We start from the raw sequence: 14,695 nt of genomic DNA, 5'->3' as shown, positions 1-14,695 counted from the left end.
ACTGTTAGAGAAGTAGGGAAACAAGCTAGGTTATTTACTGTTAGAGAAACAGGGATACAAGCTAGGTTATTTACTGTTTGAGAAGTAGGGAAACAAGCTAGGTTATTTACTGTTAGAGAAACAGGGAAACAAGCTAGGTTATTTACTGTTAGAGAAGCAGGGAAACAAGCTAGGTTATTTACTGTTAGAGAAGCAGGGAAACAAGCTAGGTTATTTACTGTTAGAGAAGTAGGGAAACAAGCTAGGTTATTTACTGTTAGAGAAGTAGGGAAACAAGCTAGGTTATTTACTGTTAGAGAAGTAGGGAAACAAGCTAGGTTATTTACTGTTAGAGAAGTAGGGAAACAAGCTAGGTTATTTACTGTTAGAGAAGTAGGGAAACAAGCTAGGTTATTTACTGTTAGAGAAGTAGGGAAACAAGCTAGGTTATTTACTGTTAGAGAAGTAGGGAAACAAGCTAGGTTATTTACTGTTAGAGAAGTAGGGAAACAAGCTAGGTTATTTACTGTTAGAGAAGCAGGGAAACAAGCTAGGTTATTTACTGTTAGAGAAGTAGGGAAACAAGCTAGGTTATTTACTGTTAGAGAAGCAGGGAAACAAGCTAGGTTATTTACTGTTAGAGAAGCAGGGATACAAGCTAGGTTATTTACTGTTAGAGAAGCAGGGATACAAGCTAGGTTATTTACTGTTAGAGAAGCAGGGAAACAAGCTAGGTTATTTACTGTTAGAGAAGCAGGGAAACAAGCTAGGTTATTTACTGTTAGAGAAGTAGGGAAACAAGCTAGGTTATTTACTGTTAGAGAAGTAGGGAAACAAGCTAGGTTATTTACTGTTAGAGAAGTAGGGATACAAGCTAGGTTATTTACTGTTAGAGAAGCAGGGAACCAAGCTAGGTTATTTACTGTTAGAGAAGCAGGGAACCAAGCTAGGTTATTTACTGTTAGAGAAGTAGGGAAACAAGCTAGGTTATTTACTGTTAGAGAAGTAGGGATACAAGCTAGGTTATTTACTGTTAGAGAAGCAGGGAACCAAGCTAGGTTATTTACTGTTAGAGAAGTAGGGATACAAGCTAGGTTATTTACTGTTAGAGAAGTAGGGAAACAAGCTAGGTTATTTACTGTTAGAGAGGTAGGGAAACAAGCTAGGTTATTTACTGTTAGAGAAACAGGGATACAAGCTAGGTTATTTACTGTTAGAGAAGTAGGGAAACAAGCTAGGTTATTTACTGTTAGAGAAGCAGGGAAACAAGCTAGGTTATTTACTGTTAGAGAAGTAGGGAAACAAGCTAGGTTATTTACTGTTAGAGAAACAGGGATACAAGCTAGGTTATTTACTGTTTGAGAAGTAGGGAAACAAGCTAGGTTATTTACTGTTAGAGAAGTAGGGAAACAAGCTAGGTTATTTACTGTTAGAGAAGTAGGGAAACAAGCTAGGTTATTTACTGTTAGAGAAGTAGGGAAACAAGCTAGGTTATTTACTGTTAGAGAAGCAGGGAAACAAGCTAGGTTATTTACTGTTAGAGAAGTAGGGAAACAAGCTAGGTTATTTACTGTTAGAGAAGCAGGGAAACAAGCTAGGTTATTTACTGTTAGAGAAGCAGGGATACAAGCTAGGTTATTTACTGTTAGAGAAGCAGGGATACAAGCTAGGTTATTTACTGTTAGAGAAGCAGGGAAACAAGCTAGGTTATTTACTGTTAGAGAAGCAGGGAAACAAGCTAGGTTATTTACTGTTAGAGAAGTAGGGAAACAAGCTAGGTTATTTACTGTTAGAGAAGTAGGGAAACAAGCTAGGTTATTTACTGTTAGAGAAGTAGGAATACAAGCTAGGTTATTTACTGTTAGAGAAGCAGGGAACCAAGCTAGGTTATTTACTGTTAGAGAAGTAGGGATACAAGCTAGGTTATTTACTGTTAGAGAAGTAGGGAAACAAGCTAGGTTATTTACTGTTAGAGAAGTAGGGATACAAGCTAGGTTATTTACTGTTAGAGAAGCAGGGAACCAAGCTAGGTTATTTACTGTTAGAGAAGTAGGGATACAAGCTAGGTTATTTACTGTTAGAGAAGTAGGGAAACAAGCTAGGTTATTTACTGTTAGAGAGGTAGGGAAACAAGCTAGGTTATTTACTGTTAGAGAAACAGGGATACAAGCTAGGTTATTTAGTGTTAGAGAAGTAGGGAAACAAGCTAGGTTATTTACTGTTAGAGAAGCAGGTAAACAAGCTAGGTTATTTACTGTTAGAGAAGTAGGGAAACAAGCTAGGTTATTTACTGTTAGAGAAGTAGGGAAACAAGCTAGGTTATTTACTGTTAGAGAAACAGGGAAACAAGCTAGGTTATTTACTGTTAGAGAAGCAGGGAAACAAGCTAGGTTATTTACTGTTAGAGAAGTAGTGAAACAAGCTAGGTTATTTAGTGTTAGAGAAGTAGGGAAACAAGCTAGGTTATTTACTGTTAGAGAAGCAGGGAAACAAGCTAGGTTATTTACTGTTAGAGAAGTAGGGAAACAAGCTAGGTTATTTACTGTTAGAGAAGTAGGGAAACAAGCTAGGTTATTTACTGTTAGAGAAACAGGGAAACAAGCTAGGTTATTTACTGTTAGAGAAGCAGGGAAACAAGCTAGGTTATTTACTGTTAGAGAAGTAGTGAAACAAGCTAGGTTATTTACTGTTAGAGAAGTAGGGAAACAAGCTAGGTTATTTACTGTTAGAGAAGTAGGGAAACAAGCTAGGTTATTTACTGTTAGAGAAGTAGGGAAACAAGCTAGGTTATTTACTGTTAGAGAAGTAGGGATACAAGCTAGGTTATTTACTGTTAGAGAAGTAGGGAAACAAGCTAGGTTATTTACTGTTAGATAAGCAGGGAAACAAGCTAGGTTATTTACTGTTAGAGAAGTAGGGAAACAAGCTAGGTTATTTACTGTTAGAGAAGTAGGGAAACAAGCTAGGTTATTTACTGTTAGAGAAGTAGGGATACAAGCTAGGTTATTTACTGTTAGAGAAGTAGGGATACAAGCTAGGTTATTTACTGTTAGAGGAGTAGGGAAACAAGCTAGGTTATTTACTGTTAGAGAAGTAGGGAAACAAGCTAGGTTATTTACTGTTAGAGAAGTAGGGATACAAGCTAGGTTATTTACTGTTAGAGAAGCAGGGAAACAAGCTAGGTTATTTACTGTTAGAGAAGTAGGGATACAAGCTAGGTTATTTACTGTTAGAGAAGTAGGGAAACAAGCTAGGTTATTTACTGTTAGAGAAGTAGGGAAACAAGCTAGGTTATTTACTGTTAGAGAAGTAGGGAAACAAGCTAGGTTATTTACTGTTAGAGAAGTAGGGATACAAGCTAGGTTATTTACTGTTAGAGGAGTAGGGAAACAAGCTAGGTTATTTACTGTTAGAGGAGTAGGGAAACAAGCTAGGTTATTTACTGTTAGAGAAGTAGGGAAACAAGCTAGGTTATTTACTGTTGGAGAAGCAGGGAAACAAGCTAGGTTATTTACTGTTAGAGAAGTAGGGAAACAAGCTAGGTTATTTACTGTTAGAGAAGTAGGGAAACAAGCTAGGTTATTTACTGTTAGAGAAGTAGGGAAACAAGCTAGGTTATTTACTGTTAGAGAAACAGGGATACAAGCTAGGTTATTTACTGTTAGAGAAGTAGGGAAACAAGCTAGGTTATTTACTGTTAGAGAAACAGGGATACAAGCTAGGTTATTTACTGTTAGAGAAGTAGGGAAACAAGCTAGGTTATTTACTGTTAGAGAAGTAGGGAAACAAGCTAGGTTATTTACTGTTAGAGAAGCAGGGAAACAAGCTAGGTTATTTACTGTTAGAGAAACAGGGATACAAGCTAGGTTATTTACTGTTAGAGAAGTAGGGAAACAAGCTAGGTTATTTACTGTTAGAGAAGCAGGGAAACAAGCTAGGTTATTTACTGTTAGAGAAGTAGGGAAACAAGCTAGGTTATTTACTGTTAGAGAAGTAGGGAAACAAGCTAGGTTATTTACTGTTAGAGAAACAGGGAAACAAGCTAGGTTATTTACTGTTAGAGAAGCAGGGAAACAAGCTAGGTTATTTACTGTTAGAGAAGCAGGGAAACAAGCTAGGTTATTTACTGTTAGAGAAGTAGGGAAACAAGCTAGGTTATTTACTGTTAGAGAAGTAGGGAAACAAGCTAGGTTATTTACTGTTAGAGAAGTAGGGAAACAAGCTAGGTTATTTACTGTTAGAGAAACAGGGAAACAAGCTAGGTTATTTACTGTTAGAGAAGTAGGGAAACAAGCTAGGTTATTTACTGTTAGAGAAACAGGGATACAAGCTAGGTTATTTACTGTTAGAGAAGTAGGGAAACAAGCTAGGTTATTTACTGTTAGAGAAGTAGGGAAACAAGCTAGGTTATTTACTGTTAGAGAAGTAGGGAAACAAGCTAGGTTATTTACTGTTAGAGAAGTAGGGAAACAAGCTAGGTTATTTACTGTTAGAGAAGCAGGGAAACAAGCTAGGTTATTTACTGTTAGAGAAGTAGGGAAACAAGCTAGGTTATTTACTGTTAGAGAAGCAGGGAAACAAGCTAGGTTATTTACTGTTAGAGAAGCAGGGATACAAGCTAGGTTATTTACTGTTAGAGAAGCAGGGATACAAGCTAGGTTATTTACTGTTAGAGAAGCAGGGAAACAAGCTAGGTTATTTACTGTTAGAGAAGCAGGGAAACAAGCTAGGTTATTTACTGTTCGAGAAGTAGGGAAACAAGCTAGGTTATTTACTGTTAGAGAAGTAGGGAAACAAGCTAGGTTATTTACTGTTAGAGAAGTAGGGATACAAGCTAGGTTATTTACTGTTAGAGAAGCAGGGAACCAAGCTAGGTTATTTACTGTTAGAGAAGTAGGGATACAAGCTAGGTTATTTACTGTTAGAGAAGTAGGGAAACAAGCTAGGTTATTTACTGTTAGAGAAGTAGGGATACAAGCTAGGTTATTTACTGTTAGAGAAGCAGGGAACCAAGCTAGGTTATTTACTGTTAGAGAAGTAGGAATACAAGCTAGGTTATTTACTGTTAGAGAAGTAGGGAAACAAGCTAGGTTATTTACTGTTAGAGAGGTAGGGAAACAAGCTAGGTTATTTACTGTTAGAGAAGTAGGGATACAAGACAGGTTATTTACTATTGTCCCCTGCTTCAGTCTGTAACCCAGATAGAACCCTCTCTCGACTCTAGAACCTCCCCTGCTCCAGTCTGTAACCCAGATAGAACCCTGTCTCTATTCTAGAACCTCCCCTGCTCCAGTCTGTAACCCAGATAGAAACTTGTCTCTATTCTTATACCTCCCCTGCTCCAGTCTGTAACCCAGATAGAACCCTGTCTCTATTCTAGAACCTCCCCTGCTCCAGTCTGTAACCCAGATAGAACCCTGTCTCTATTCTTATACCTCCCCTGCTCCAGTCTGTAACCCAGATAGAACCCTGTCTCTATTCTGGAACCTCCCCTGCTCCAGTCTGTAACCCAGATAGAACCCTGTCTCTATTCTAGAACCTCCCCTGCTCTAGTCTGTAACCCAGATAGAACCCTGTCTCTATTCTTATACCTCCCCTGCTCCAGTCTGTAACCCAGATAGAACCCTGTCTCTATTCTAGAACCTCCCCTGTTCCAGTCTGTAACCCAGATAGAACCCTGTCTCTATTCTAGAACCTCCCCTGTTCCAGTCTGTAACCCAGATAGAACCCTGTCTATATTCTAGAACCTCCCCTGTTCCAGTCTGTAACCCAGATAGAACCCTGTCTCTATTCTAGAACCTCCCCTGCTCCAGTCTGTAACCCAGATAGAACCCTGTCTCTATTCTAGAACCTCCCCTGCTCCAGTCTGTAACCCAGATAGAACCGTCTCTATTCTAGAACCTCCCCTGCTCCAGTCTGTAACCCAGATGGAACCCTGTCTCTATTCTTATACCTCGCCTGCTCCAGTCTGTAACCCAGATAGAACCCTGTCTCTATTCTAGAACCTCCCCTGCTCCAGTCTGTAACCCAGATAGAACCGTCTCTATTCTAGAACCTCCCCTGCTCCAGTCTGTAACCCAGATAGAACCCTGTCTCTATTCTAGAACCTCCCCTGTTCCAGTCTGTAACCCAGATAGAACCGTCTCTATTCTAGAACCTCCCCTGCTCCAGTCTGTAACCCAGATAGAACCCTGTCTATATTCTAGAATTTCCCCTGCTCCAGTCTGTAACCCAGATAGAACCCTGTCTCTATTCTAGAACCTCCCCTGCTCCAGTCTGTAACCCAGATAGAACCCTGTCTCTATTCTAGAACCTCCCCTGCTCCAGTCTGTAACCCAGATAGAACCCTGTCTCTATTCTTATACCTCCCCTGCTCCAGCCTGTAACCCAGATAGAACCCTGTCTCTATTCTAGAACCTCCCCTGCTCCAGTCTGTAACCCAGATAGAACCCCGTCTCTATTCTAGAACCTCCCCTGCTCCAGTCTGTAACCCAAATAGAACCCTGTCTCTATTCTAGAACCTCCCCTGCTCCAGTCTGTAACCCAAATAGAACCCTGTCTCTATTCTAGAACCTCCCCTGCTCCAGTCTGTAACCCAGATAGAACCCTGTCTCTATTCTAGAACCTCCTCTGCTCCAGTCTGTAACCCAGATAGAACCCCGTCTCTATTCTAGAACCTCCCCTGCTCCAGTCTGTAACCCAAATAGAACCCTGTCTCTATTCTAGAACCTCCCCTGCTCCAGTCTGTAACCCAGATAGAACCCTGTCTCTATTCTAGAACCTCCTCTGCTCCAGTCTGTAACCCAGATAGAACCCCGTCTCTATTCTAGAACCTCCCCTGCTCCAGTCTGTAACCCAGATAGAACCCTGTCTCTATTCTTATACCTCCCCTGCTCCAGTCTGTAACCCAGATAGAACCCTGTCTCTATTCTAGAACCTCCCCTGTTCCAGTCTGTAACCCAGATAGAACCCTGTCTCTATTCTAGAACCTCCCCTGTTCCAGTCTGTAACCCAGATAGAACCCTGTCTATATTCTAGAACCTCCCCTGTTCCAGTCTGTAACCCAGATAGAACCCTGTCTCTATTCTAGAACCTCCCCTGCTCCAGTCTGTAACCCAGATAGAACCCTGTCTCTATTCTAGAACCTCCCCTGCTCCAGTCTGTAACCCAGATAGAACCGTCTCTATTCTAGAACCTCCCCTGCTCCAGTCTGTAACCCAGATGGAACCCTGTCTCTATTCTTATACCTCCCCTGCTCCAGTCTGTAACCCAGATAGAACCCTGTCTCTATTCTAGAACCACCCCTGTTCCAGTCTGTAACCCAGATAGAACCGTCTCTATTCTAGAACCTCCCCTGCTCCAGTCTGTAACCCAGATAGAACCCTGTCTCTATTCTAGAACCTCCCCTGTTCCAGTCTGTAACCCAGATAGAACCGTCTCTATTCTAGAACCTCCCCTGCTCCAGTCTGTAACCCAGATAGAACCCTGTCTATATTCTAGAATTTCCCCTGCTCCAGTCTGTAACCCAGATAGAACCCTGTCTCTATTCTAGAACCTCCCCTGCTCCAGTCTGTAACCCAGATAGAACCCTGTCTCTATTCTAGAACCTCCCCTGCTCCAGTCTGTAACCCAGATAGAACCCTGTCTCTATTCTTATACCTCCCCTGCTCCAGTCTGTAACCCAGATAGAACCCTGTCTCTATTCTAGAACCTCCCCTGCTCCAGTCTGTAACCCAAATAGAACCCTGTCTCTATTCTAGAACCTCCTCTGCTCCAGTCTGTAACCCAGATAGAACCCCGTCTCTATTCTAGAACCTCCCCTGCTCCAGTCTGTAACCCAAATAGAACCCTGTCTCTATTCTAGAACCTCCCCTGCTCCAGTCTGTAACCCAAATAGAACCCTGTCTAAATTCCCAAGGTGGGGTTTATATTCGGAAGAGCAGAACGGGGCGGGCCCATGACTGAGTTAAACTCCAAAGGGAATTGGAGTTTCCTTCATTAAACAGTTTAAAAATCACATTATATAATTTCACAACTAGTTTCATCTTTACTCATTCATTTTATACAACAATTAGATGCACGCCTCAGAACTGAGACTCGTGGATCAACAGGGTTATGGGAATGTGGCTGTACTTCACCGACCTTTTGTACCTCCAGAACGTGAACATTGTTCAGTTCTCCAGTTCTGTGAGGTGGAAGAAGTTCCTTTGTTCTCTCAATGAAAACTCTCTCTCTATACTGTCTGGCCATGAGGAAGAATCTCCTCCAGGAATTTATGACCTGCTTAACAGCAGCCTGGGTGTAGGAGAGAGAGAGATGGGGGAGGGGGGTGGTGGTGCTCGCTGTACCCAAAGAGGGCAACGTCTATGTACCATAGTACTATACCATACCGTATCTCTAACGACTGACAATACTGATTCAACTCTCTCTCTCTCCCTCTCCCTCTCTCTCTGCCTCTCTCCAGCCTCGCCCATGCTGTCCCACAGGTTTGTGACGGTGCGTGGGGGCAGCCCTGCGGCCCGGTCGGGTCAGATCCAGCCGGGTGACCAGCTAGAAGCAGTGGAGGGGCGGTCTGTTGTCACCCTGCCTCACAGAGACCTGGCGCAGATACTGAGACGGGCCGGAAACACACTCAGACTCACCATCATACCAAGACTTAACACCAGTGAGTTATATACATACCAAGACTTAACACCAGTGAGATATATACATACCAAGACTTAACACCAGTGAGTTATATACATACCAAGACTTAACACCAGTGAGTTATATACATACCAAGACTTAACACCAGTGAGTTATATACCTACCAATATCTAGTTATATACATACCAATATCTAGTAATATACCTACCAATATCTAGTTATATACATACCAATATCTAGTTATATACATACCAATATCTAGTTATTTACATACCAATATCTAGTTATATACATACCAATATCTAGTAATATACGTACCAATATCTAGTTATATACATACCAATATCTAGTTATATACATACCAATATCTAGTTATATACATACCAATATCTAGTTATTTACATACCAATAATATAGTTATATACATACCAATATCTAGTTATATACCTACCAATATCTAGTAATATACATACCAATATCTAGTTATATACATACCAATATCTAGTTATATACATACCAATATCTAGTTGTATACATACCAATATCTAGTTGTATACATACCAATATCTAGTTGTATACATACCAATATCTAGTTGTATACATACCAATATCTAGTTATTTACATACCAATATCTAGTTATATACATACCAATATCCAGTTATATACATACCAATATCTAGTTATATACATACCAATATCTAGTTATATACATACCAATATCTAGTAATATACATACCAATATCTAGTTATTTACATACCAATATCTAGTTATATACATACCAATATCTAGTTATATACCTACCAATATCTAGTTATATACCTACCAATATCTAGTTATATACCTACCAATATCTAGTTATATACCTACCAATATCTAGTTATTTACATACCAATATCTAGTTATTTACATACCAATATCTAGTTATATACATACCAATATCTAGTTATATACATACCAATATCTAGTTATTTACATACCAATATCTAGTTATATACATACCAATATCTAGTTATATACATACCAATATCTAAACCCATTGAGTTATATACATACCAATATCTAGTTATTTACATACCAATATCTAGTTATATACATACCAATATCTAGTTATATACATACCAATATCTAGTTATTTACATACCAATATCTAGTTATACACATACCAATATCTAGTTATATACCTACCAATATCTAGTTATATACCTACCAATATCTAGTTATATACCTACCAATATCTAGTTATATACCTACCAATATCTAGTTTTATACATACCAATATCTAGTTATATACCTACCAATATCTAGTTATATACCTACCAATATCTAGTTATATACCTACCAATATCTAGTTATATACCTACCAATATCTAGTTATATACCTACCAATATCTAGTTTTATACCTACCAATATCTAGTTATATACATACCAATATCTAGTTATTTACATACCAATATCTAGTTTTATACATACCAATATCTAGTTATTTACATACCAATATCTAACACCAGTGAGTTATAGACCTTTACACACTTATTTACACACAGACATATGTGACTTGTTTCAGAAACTAGGTGTTCAGCTTATAAAGGCTTCATAAATCCTTCATAATGCCTTTATAAGCACTACATACATGTGTTACAAAGCATCTATAACCGAATGTCATGCTTTATAAAGGGTTCATAAATGTGGCATAACTGTGTGACATAATCACCAATGTCAAATATGACATTAACAAATGTGAATATGATATATTAATATGTTTTATTAAGGGTGACATGTTGTGCTGAAGGATGGCGTACGCTCTGAAGTGGTGTCATTTTACTGTCGTTTTTTTTTTTTAAGTGGGGGAAACCCAAAACCTGGAAAAACATAACCAAGAAATCAGAATTTGGGGAAAAAACTGAATTAGGTAAAAAATTTAAGCTGATTTTTAAAGGCCTTACCTTGTTTAAAAGGCCCTACCAATGGTTTAAAAGGCCCTACCAACGGTTTAAAAGGCCCTACCAACGGTTTAAAAGGCCCTACCAACAGTTTAAAAGGCCCTACCAACAGTTTAAAAGGCCCTACCAATGTTTTAAAAGGCCCTACCAACGGTTTAAAAGGCCCTACCAATGCTTTAAAGGCCCTAGCAACAGTTTAAAGGCCCTAGCAACGTTTTTTGCTGTGACTGACTGTACTTTAGAGTGTGTGTCACCCTGCAGCACAGCATTTTGGGGGAAGTTGAGGTCCGATATTGACTGTACACCAAGAGGGATAGAGTTTGGGCCGTCCTAGAAATGTTTTAGAGAAATATAATGTATACAATATAGCAGACGCTTTTATCCAAAGCAACTTACAGTCGTGCGTGAATACATTTTTACCTATGGGTGGTCCCGACAATCGTCCCCAATATCCTGGCATTTAAATGCTTTACCAAGATGCATGACAGGGTTATAAATGCTTTGTGAAGCCTCAATTGAATATGATTTATAAGGCCTATATTAAGCTGTGCTTATGCCACCCTTTATAAAGCACAGGTTTATGTCATATTTGACATAGTGAGTAATGTCACATTTGGCATTGGTGGTTATGTCACACAGTTATGATACATTTATGAACCCTTTATAGAGCTTGACGTACAGTTATAGATGATTTGTAACACATGTATGTAGTGTTAATGAAGGCTTTATGAAGGCTTTGTGAAGGCTTAATGAAGGCTTAATGAAGGCTTAATGAAGGCTTTATGAAGGCTTTATGGAGGCTTAATGAAGGCTTTATGAAGGCTTAATGAAGGCTTTATGAAGGCTTAATGAAGGCTTTATGAAGGCTTAATGAAGGCTTAATGAAGGCTTAATGAAGGCTTTATGAAGGCTTAATGAAGGCTTTATGAAGGCTTTATGAAGGCTTAATGAAGGCTTAATGGAGGCTTAATGAAGGCTTTATGAAGGCTTAATGAAGGCTTAATGAAGGCTTAATGAAGGCTTAATGAAGGCTTAATGAAGGCTTTATGGAGGCTTAATGAAGGCTTTATGAAGGCTTAATGAAGGCTTTATGAAGGCTTAATGAAGGCTTAATGAAGCTTCAATGTCTCTTAATGCCGCAATCAGCAGTTAAAACAATAACAAAGTGTTCTTCCAGACCCTGTTTCGGTATAAAGATGAGGGACGGGGGTGGAGAAATATATATATATGTATATATTACCTTTATTTAACTAGGCAATTCAGTTAAAAACAAATTCTTATTTACAATGACGGCCTACCGGGGAACAGTGGGTTAACTAACTGCCTTGTTCAGGGGCAGAACGACAGATATTTACCTCGTCAGCTCGGGGGATTCAATCTAGCAACCTTTCGGTTACTGGCCCAACGCTCTAACCACTAGGCTACCTGGCGCCTCTACACTCTAACCACTAGGCTACCTGCCGCCTCTACACTCTAACCACTAGGCTACCTGCCGCCTCTACACTCTAACCACTAGGCTACCTGCCGCCTATACACTCTAACCACTAGGCTACCTGCCGCCTATACACTCTAACCACTAGGCTACCTGCCGCCTCTACACTCTAACCACTAGGCTACCTGCCGCATATACACTCTAACCACTAGGCTACCTGCCGCCTCTACACTCTAACCACTAGGCTACCTGCCGCCTCTACACTCTAACCACTAGGCTACCTGCCGCCTCTACACTCTAACCACTAGGCTACCTGCCGCCTCTACACTCTAACCACTAGGCTACCTGCCGCCTCTACACTCTAACCACTAGGCTACCTGCCGCCTCTACACTCTAACCACTAGGCTACCTGCCGCCTCTACACTCTAACCACTAGGCTACCTGCCTCCTCTACACTCTAACCACTAGGCTACCTGCCGCCTCTACACTCTAACCACTAGGCTACCTGCCGCCTATACACTCTAACCACTAGGCTACCTGCCGCCTCTACACTCTAACCACTAGGCTACCTGCCACCTCTACACTCTAACCACTAGGCTACCTGCCACCTCTACACTCTAACCACTAGGCTACCTGCCGCCTCTACACTCTAACCACTAGGCTACCTGCCGCCTCTACACTCTAACCACTAGGCTACCTGCCCCCTCTACACTCTAACCACTAGGCTACCTGCCTCCTCTACACTCTAACCACTAGGCTACCTGCCGCCTCTACACTCTAACCACTAGGCTACCTGCCACCTCTACACTCTAACCACTAGGCTACCTGCCTCCTCTACACTCTAACCACTAGGCTACCTGCCACCTCTACACTCTAACCACTAGGCTACCTGCCGCCTCTACACTCTAACCACTAGGCTACCTGCCGCCTCTACACTCTAACCACTAGGCTACCTGCCTCCTCTACACTCTAACCACTAGGCTACCTGCCACCTCTACACTCTAACCACTAGGCTACCTGCCGCCTCTACACTCTAACCACTAGGCTACCTGCCGCCTCTACACTCTAACCACTAGGCTACCTGCCGCCTCTACACTCTAACCACTAGGCTACCTGCCACCTCTACACTCTAACCACTAGGCTACCTGCCGCCTCTACACTCTAACCACTAGGCTACCTGCCGCCTCTACACTCTAACCACTAGGCTACCTGCCTCCTCTACACTCTAACCACTAGGCTACCTGCCACCTCTACACTCTAACCACTAGGCTACCTGCCGCCTCTACACTCTAACCACTAGGCTACCTGCCGCCTCTACACTCTAACCACTAGGCTACCTGCCGCCTCTACACTCTAACCACTAGGCTACCTGCCACCTCTACACTCTAACCACTAGGCTACCTGCCTCCTCTACACTCTAACCACTAGGCTACCTGCCGCCTCTACACTCTAACCACTAGGCTACCTGCCACCTCTACACTCTAACCACTAGGCTACCTGCCTCCTCTACACTCTAACCACTAGGCTACCTGCCACCTCTACACTCTAACCACTAGGCTACCTGCCGCCTCTACACTCTAACCACTAGGCTACCTGCCGCCTCTACACTCTAACCACTAGGCTACCTGCCTCCTCTACACTCTAACCACTAGGCTACCTGCCTCCTCTACACTCTAACCACTAGGCTACCTGCCGCCTCTACACTCTAACCACTAGGCTACCTGCCACCTCCACACTCTAACCACTAGGCTACCTGCCTCCTCTACACTCTAACCACTAGGCTACCTGCCGCCTCTACACTCTAACCACTAGGCTACCTGCCACCTCTACACTCTAACCACTAGGCTACCTGCCTCCTCTACACTCTAACCACTAGGCTACCTGCCACCTCTACACTCTAACCACTAGGCTACCTGCCACCTCTACACTCTAACCACTAGGCTACCTGCCACCTCTACACTCTAACCACTAGGCTACCTGCCGCCTCTACACTCTAACCACTAGGCTACCTAACCACTCTCAAATTCATAGACAGAGCTATGGATGCAAGGACTGACCATTTATGTTATCAACATGATAGTTTTAACCTTGTGTTGAGGCTCTAGTGTTTTGTTTACATTTACTTTGATTACAAACATTCAAGTGAAACAAGTTCCTGTTTTGGGTTCTGATGGGGTACAACAGATGAACTAAGCTCATGAATCAATGGGTTCATATCATTCATTTCCCAAATCCCCAAAACATTTATGTAGAAACTGCAAATTGCCCCTTTCTTATATTCTTCCTTTAGACTCCTCTAATCTGTCTTCCCTTAGACTCCTCTAATCTGTCTTCCCTTAGACTCCTCTAATCTGGTTTCCTTTAGACTCCTCTAATCTGGTTCCCCTTAGACTCCTCTAATCTGGTTCCCCTTAGACTCCTCTAATCTGGTTCCCCTTAGACTCCTCTAATCTGGCTTCCCTTAGACTCCTCTAATCTGTCTTCCTTTAGACTCCTCTAATCTGTCTTCCCTTAGACTCCTCTAATCTGTCTTCCCTTAGACTCCTCTAATCTGTCTTCCCTTAGACTCCTCTAATCTGGCTTCCCTTAGACTCCTCTAATCTGTCTTTAGACTCCTCTAATCTGGCTTCCTTTAGACTCCTCTAATCTGTCTTCCCTTAGACTCCTCTAATCTGGCTTTCCTTAGACTCCTCTA

General features: G+C 41.5%; 1 protein-coding gene across 1 annotated transcript in view; it reads left to right on the top strand.

Moving 5' to 3' along the window:
• The window catches only part of magixa (MAGI family member, X-linked a), a 147,556-nt gene that overhangs the window by 117,857 nt on the left and 15,004 nt on the right, over positions 1–14,695 (top strand). The window contains exon 13 of the mRNA XM_055932723.1: positions 8,444–8,644. Within this exon, the coding sequence (XP_055788698.1) occupies positions 8,444–8,644 (201 nt within the window). The remainder of the gene's footprint in view (positions 1–8,443; positions 8,645–14,695) is intronic.

Source organism: Salvelinus fontinalis, chromosome 8 (assembly GCF_029448725.1).
Source record: "Salvelinus fontinalis isolate EN_2023a chromosome 8, ASM2944872v1, whole genome shotgun sequence".
NCBI lineage: Eukaryota > Metazoa > Chordata > Actinopteri > Salmoniformes > Salmonidae > Salvelinus > Salvelinus fontinalis.
Note: the sequence above shows the minus strand (reverse complement) of the source record. Positions and strands in the feature narration are given on the sequence as shown.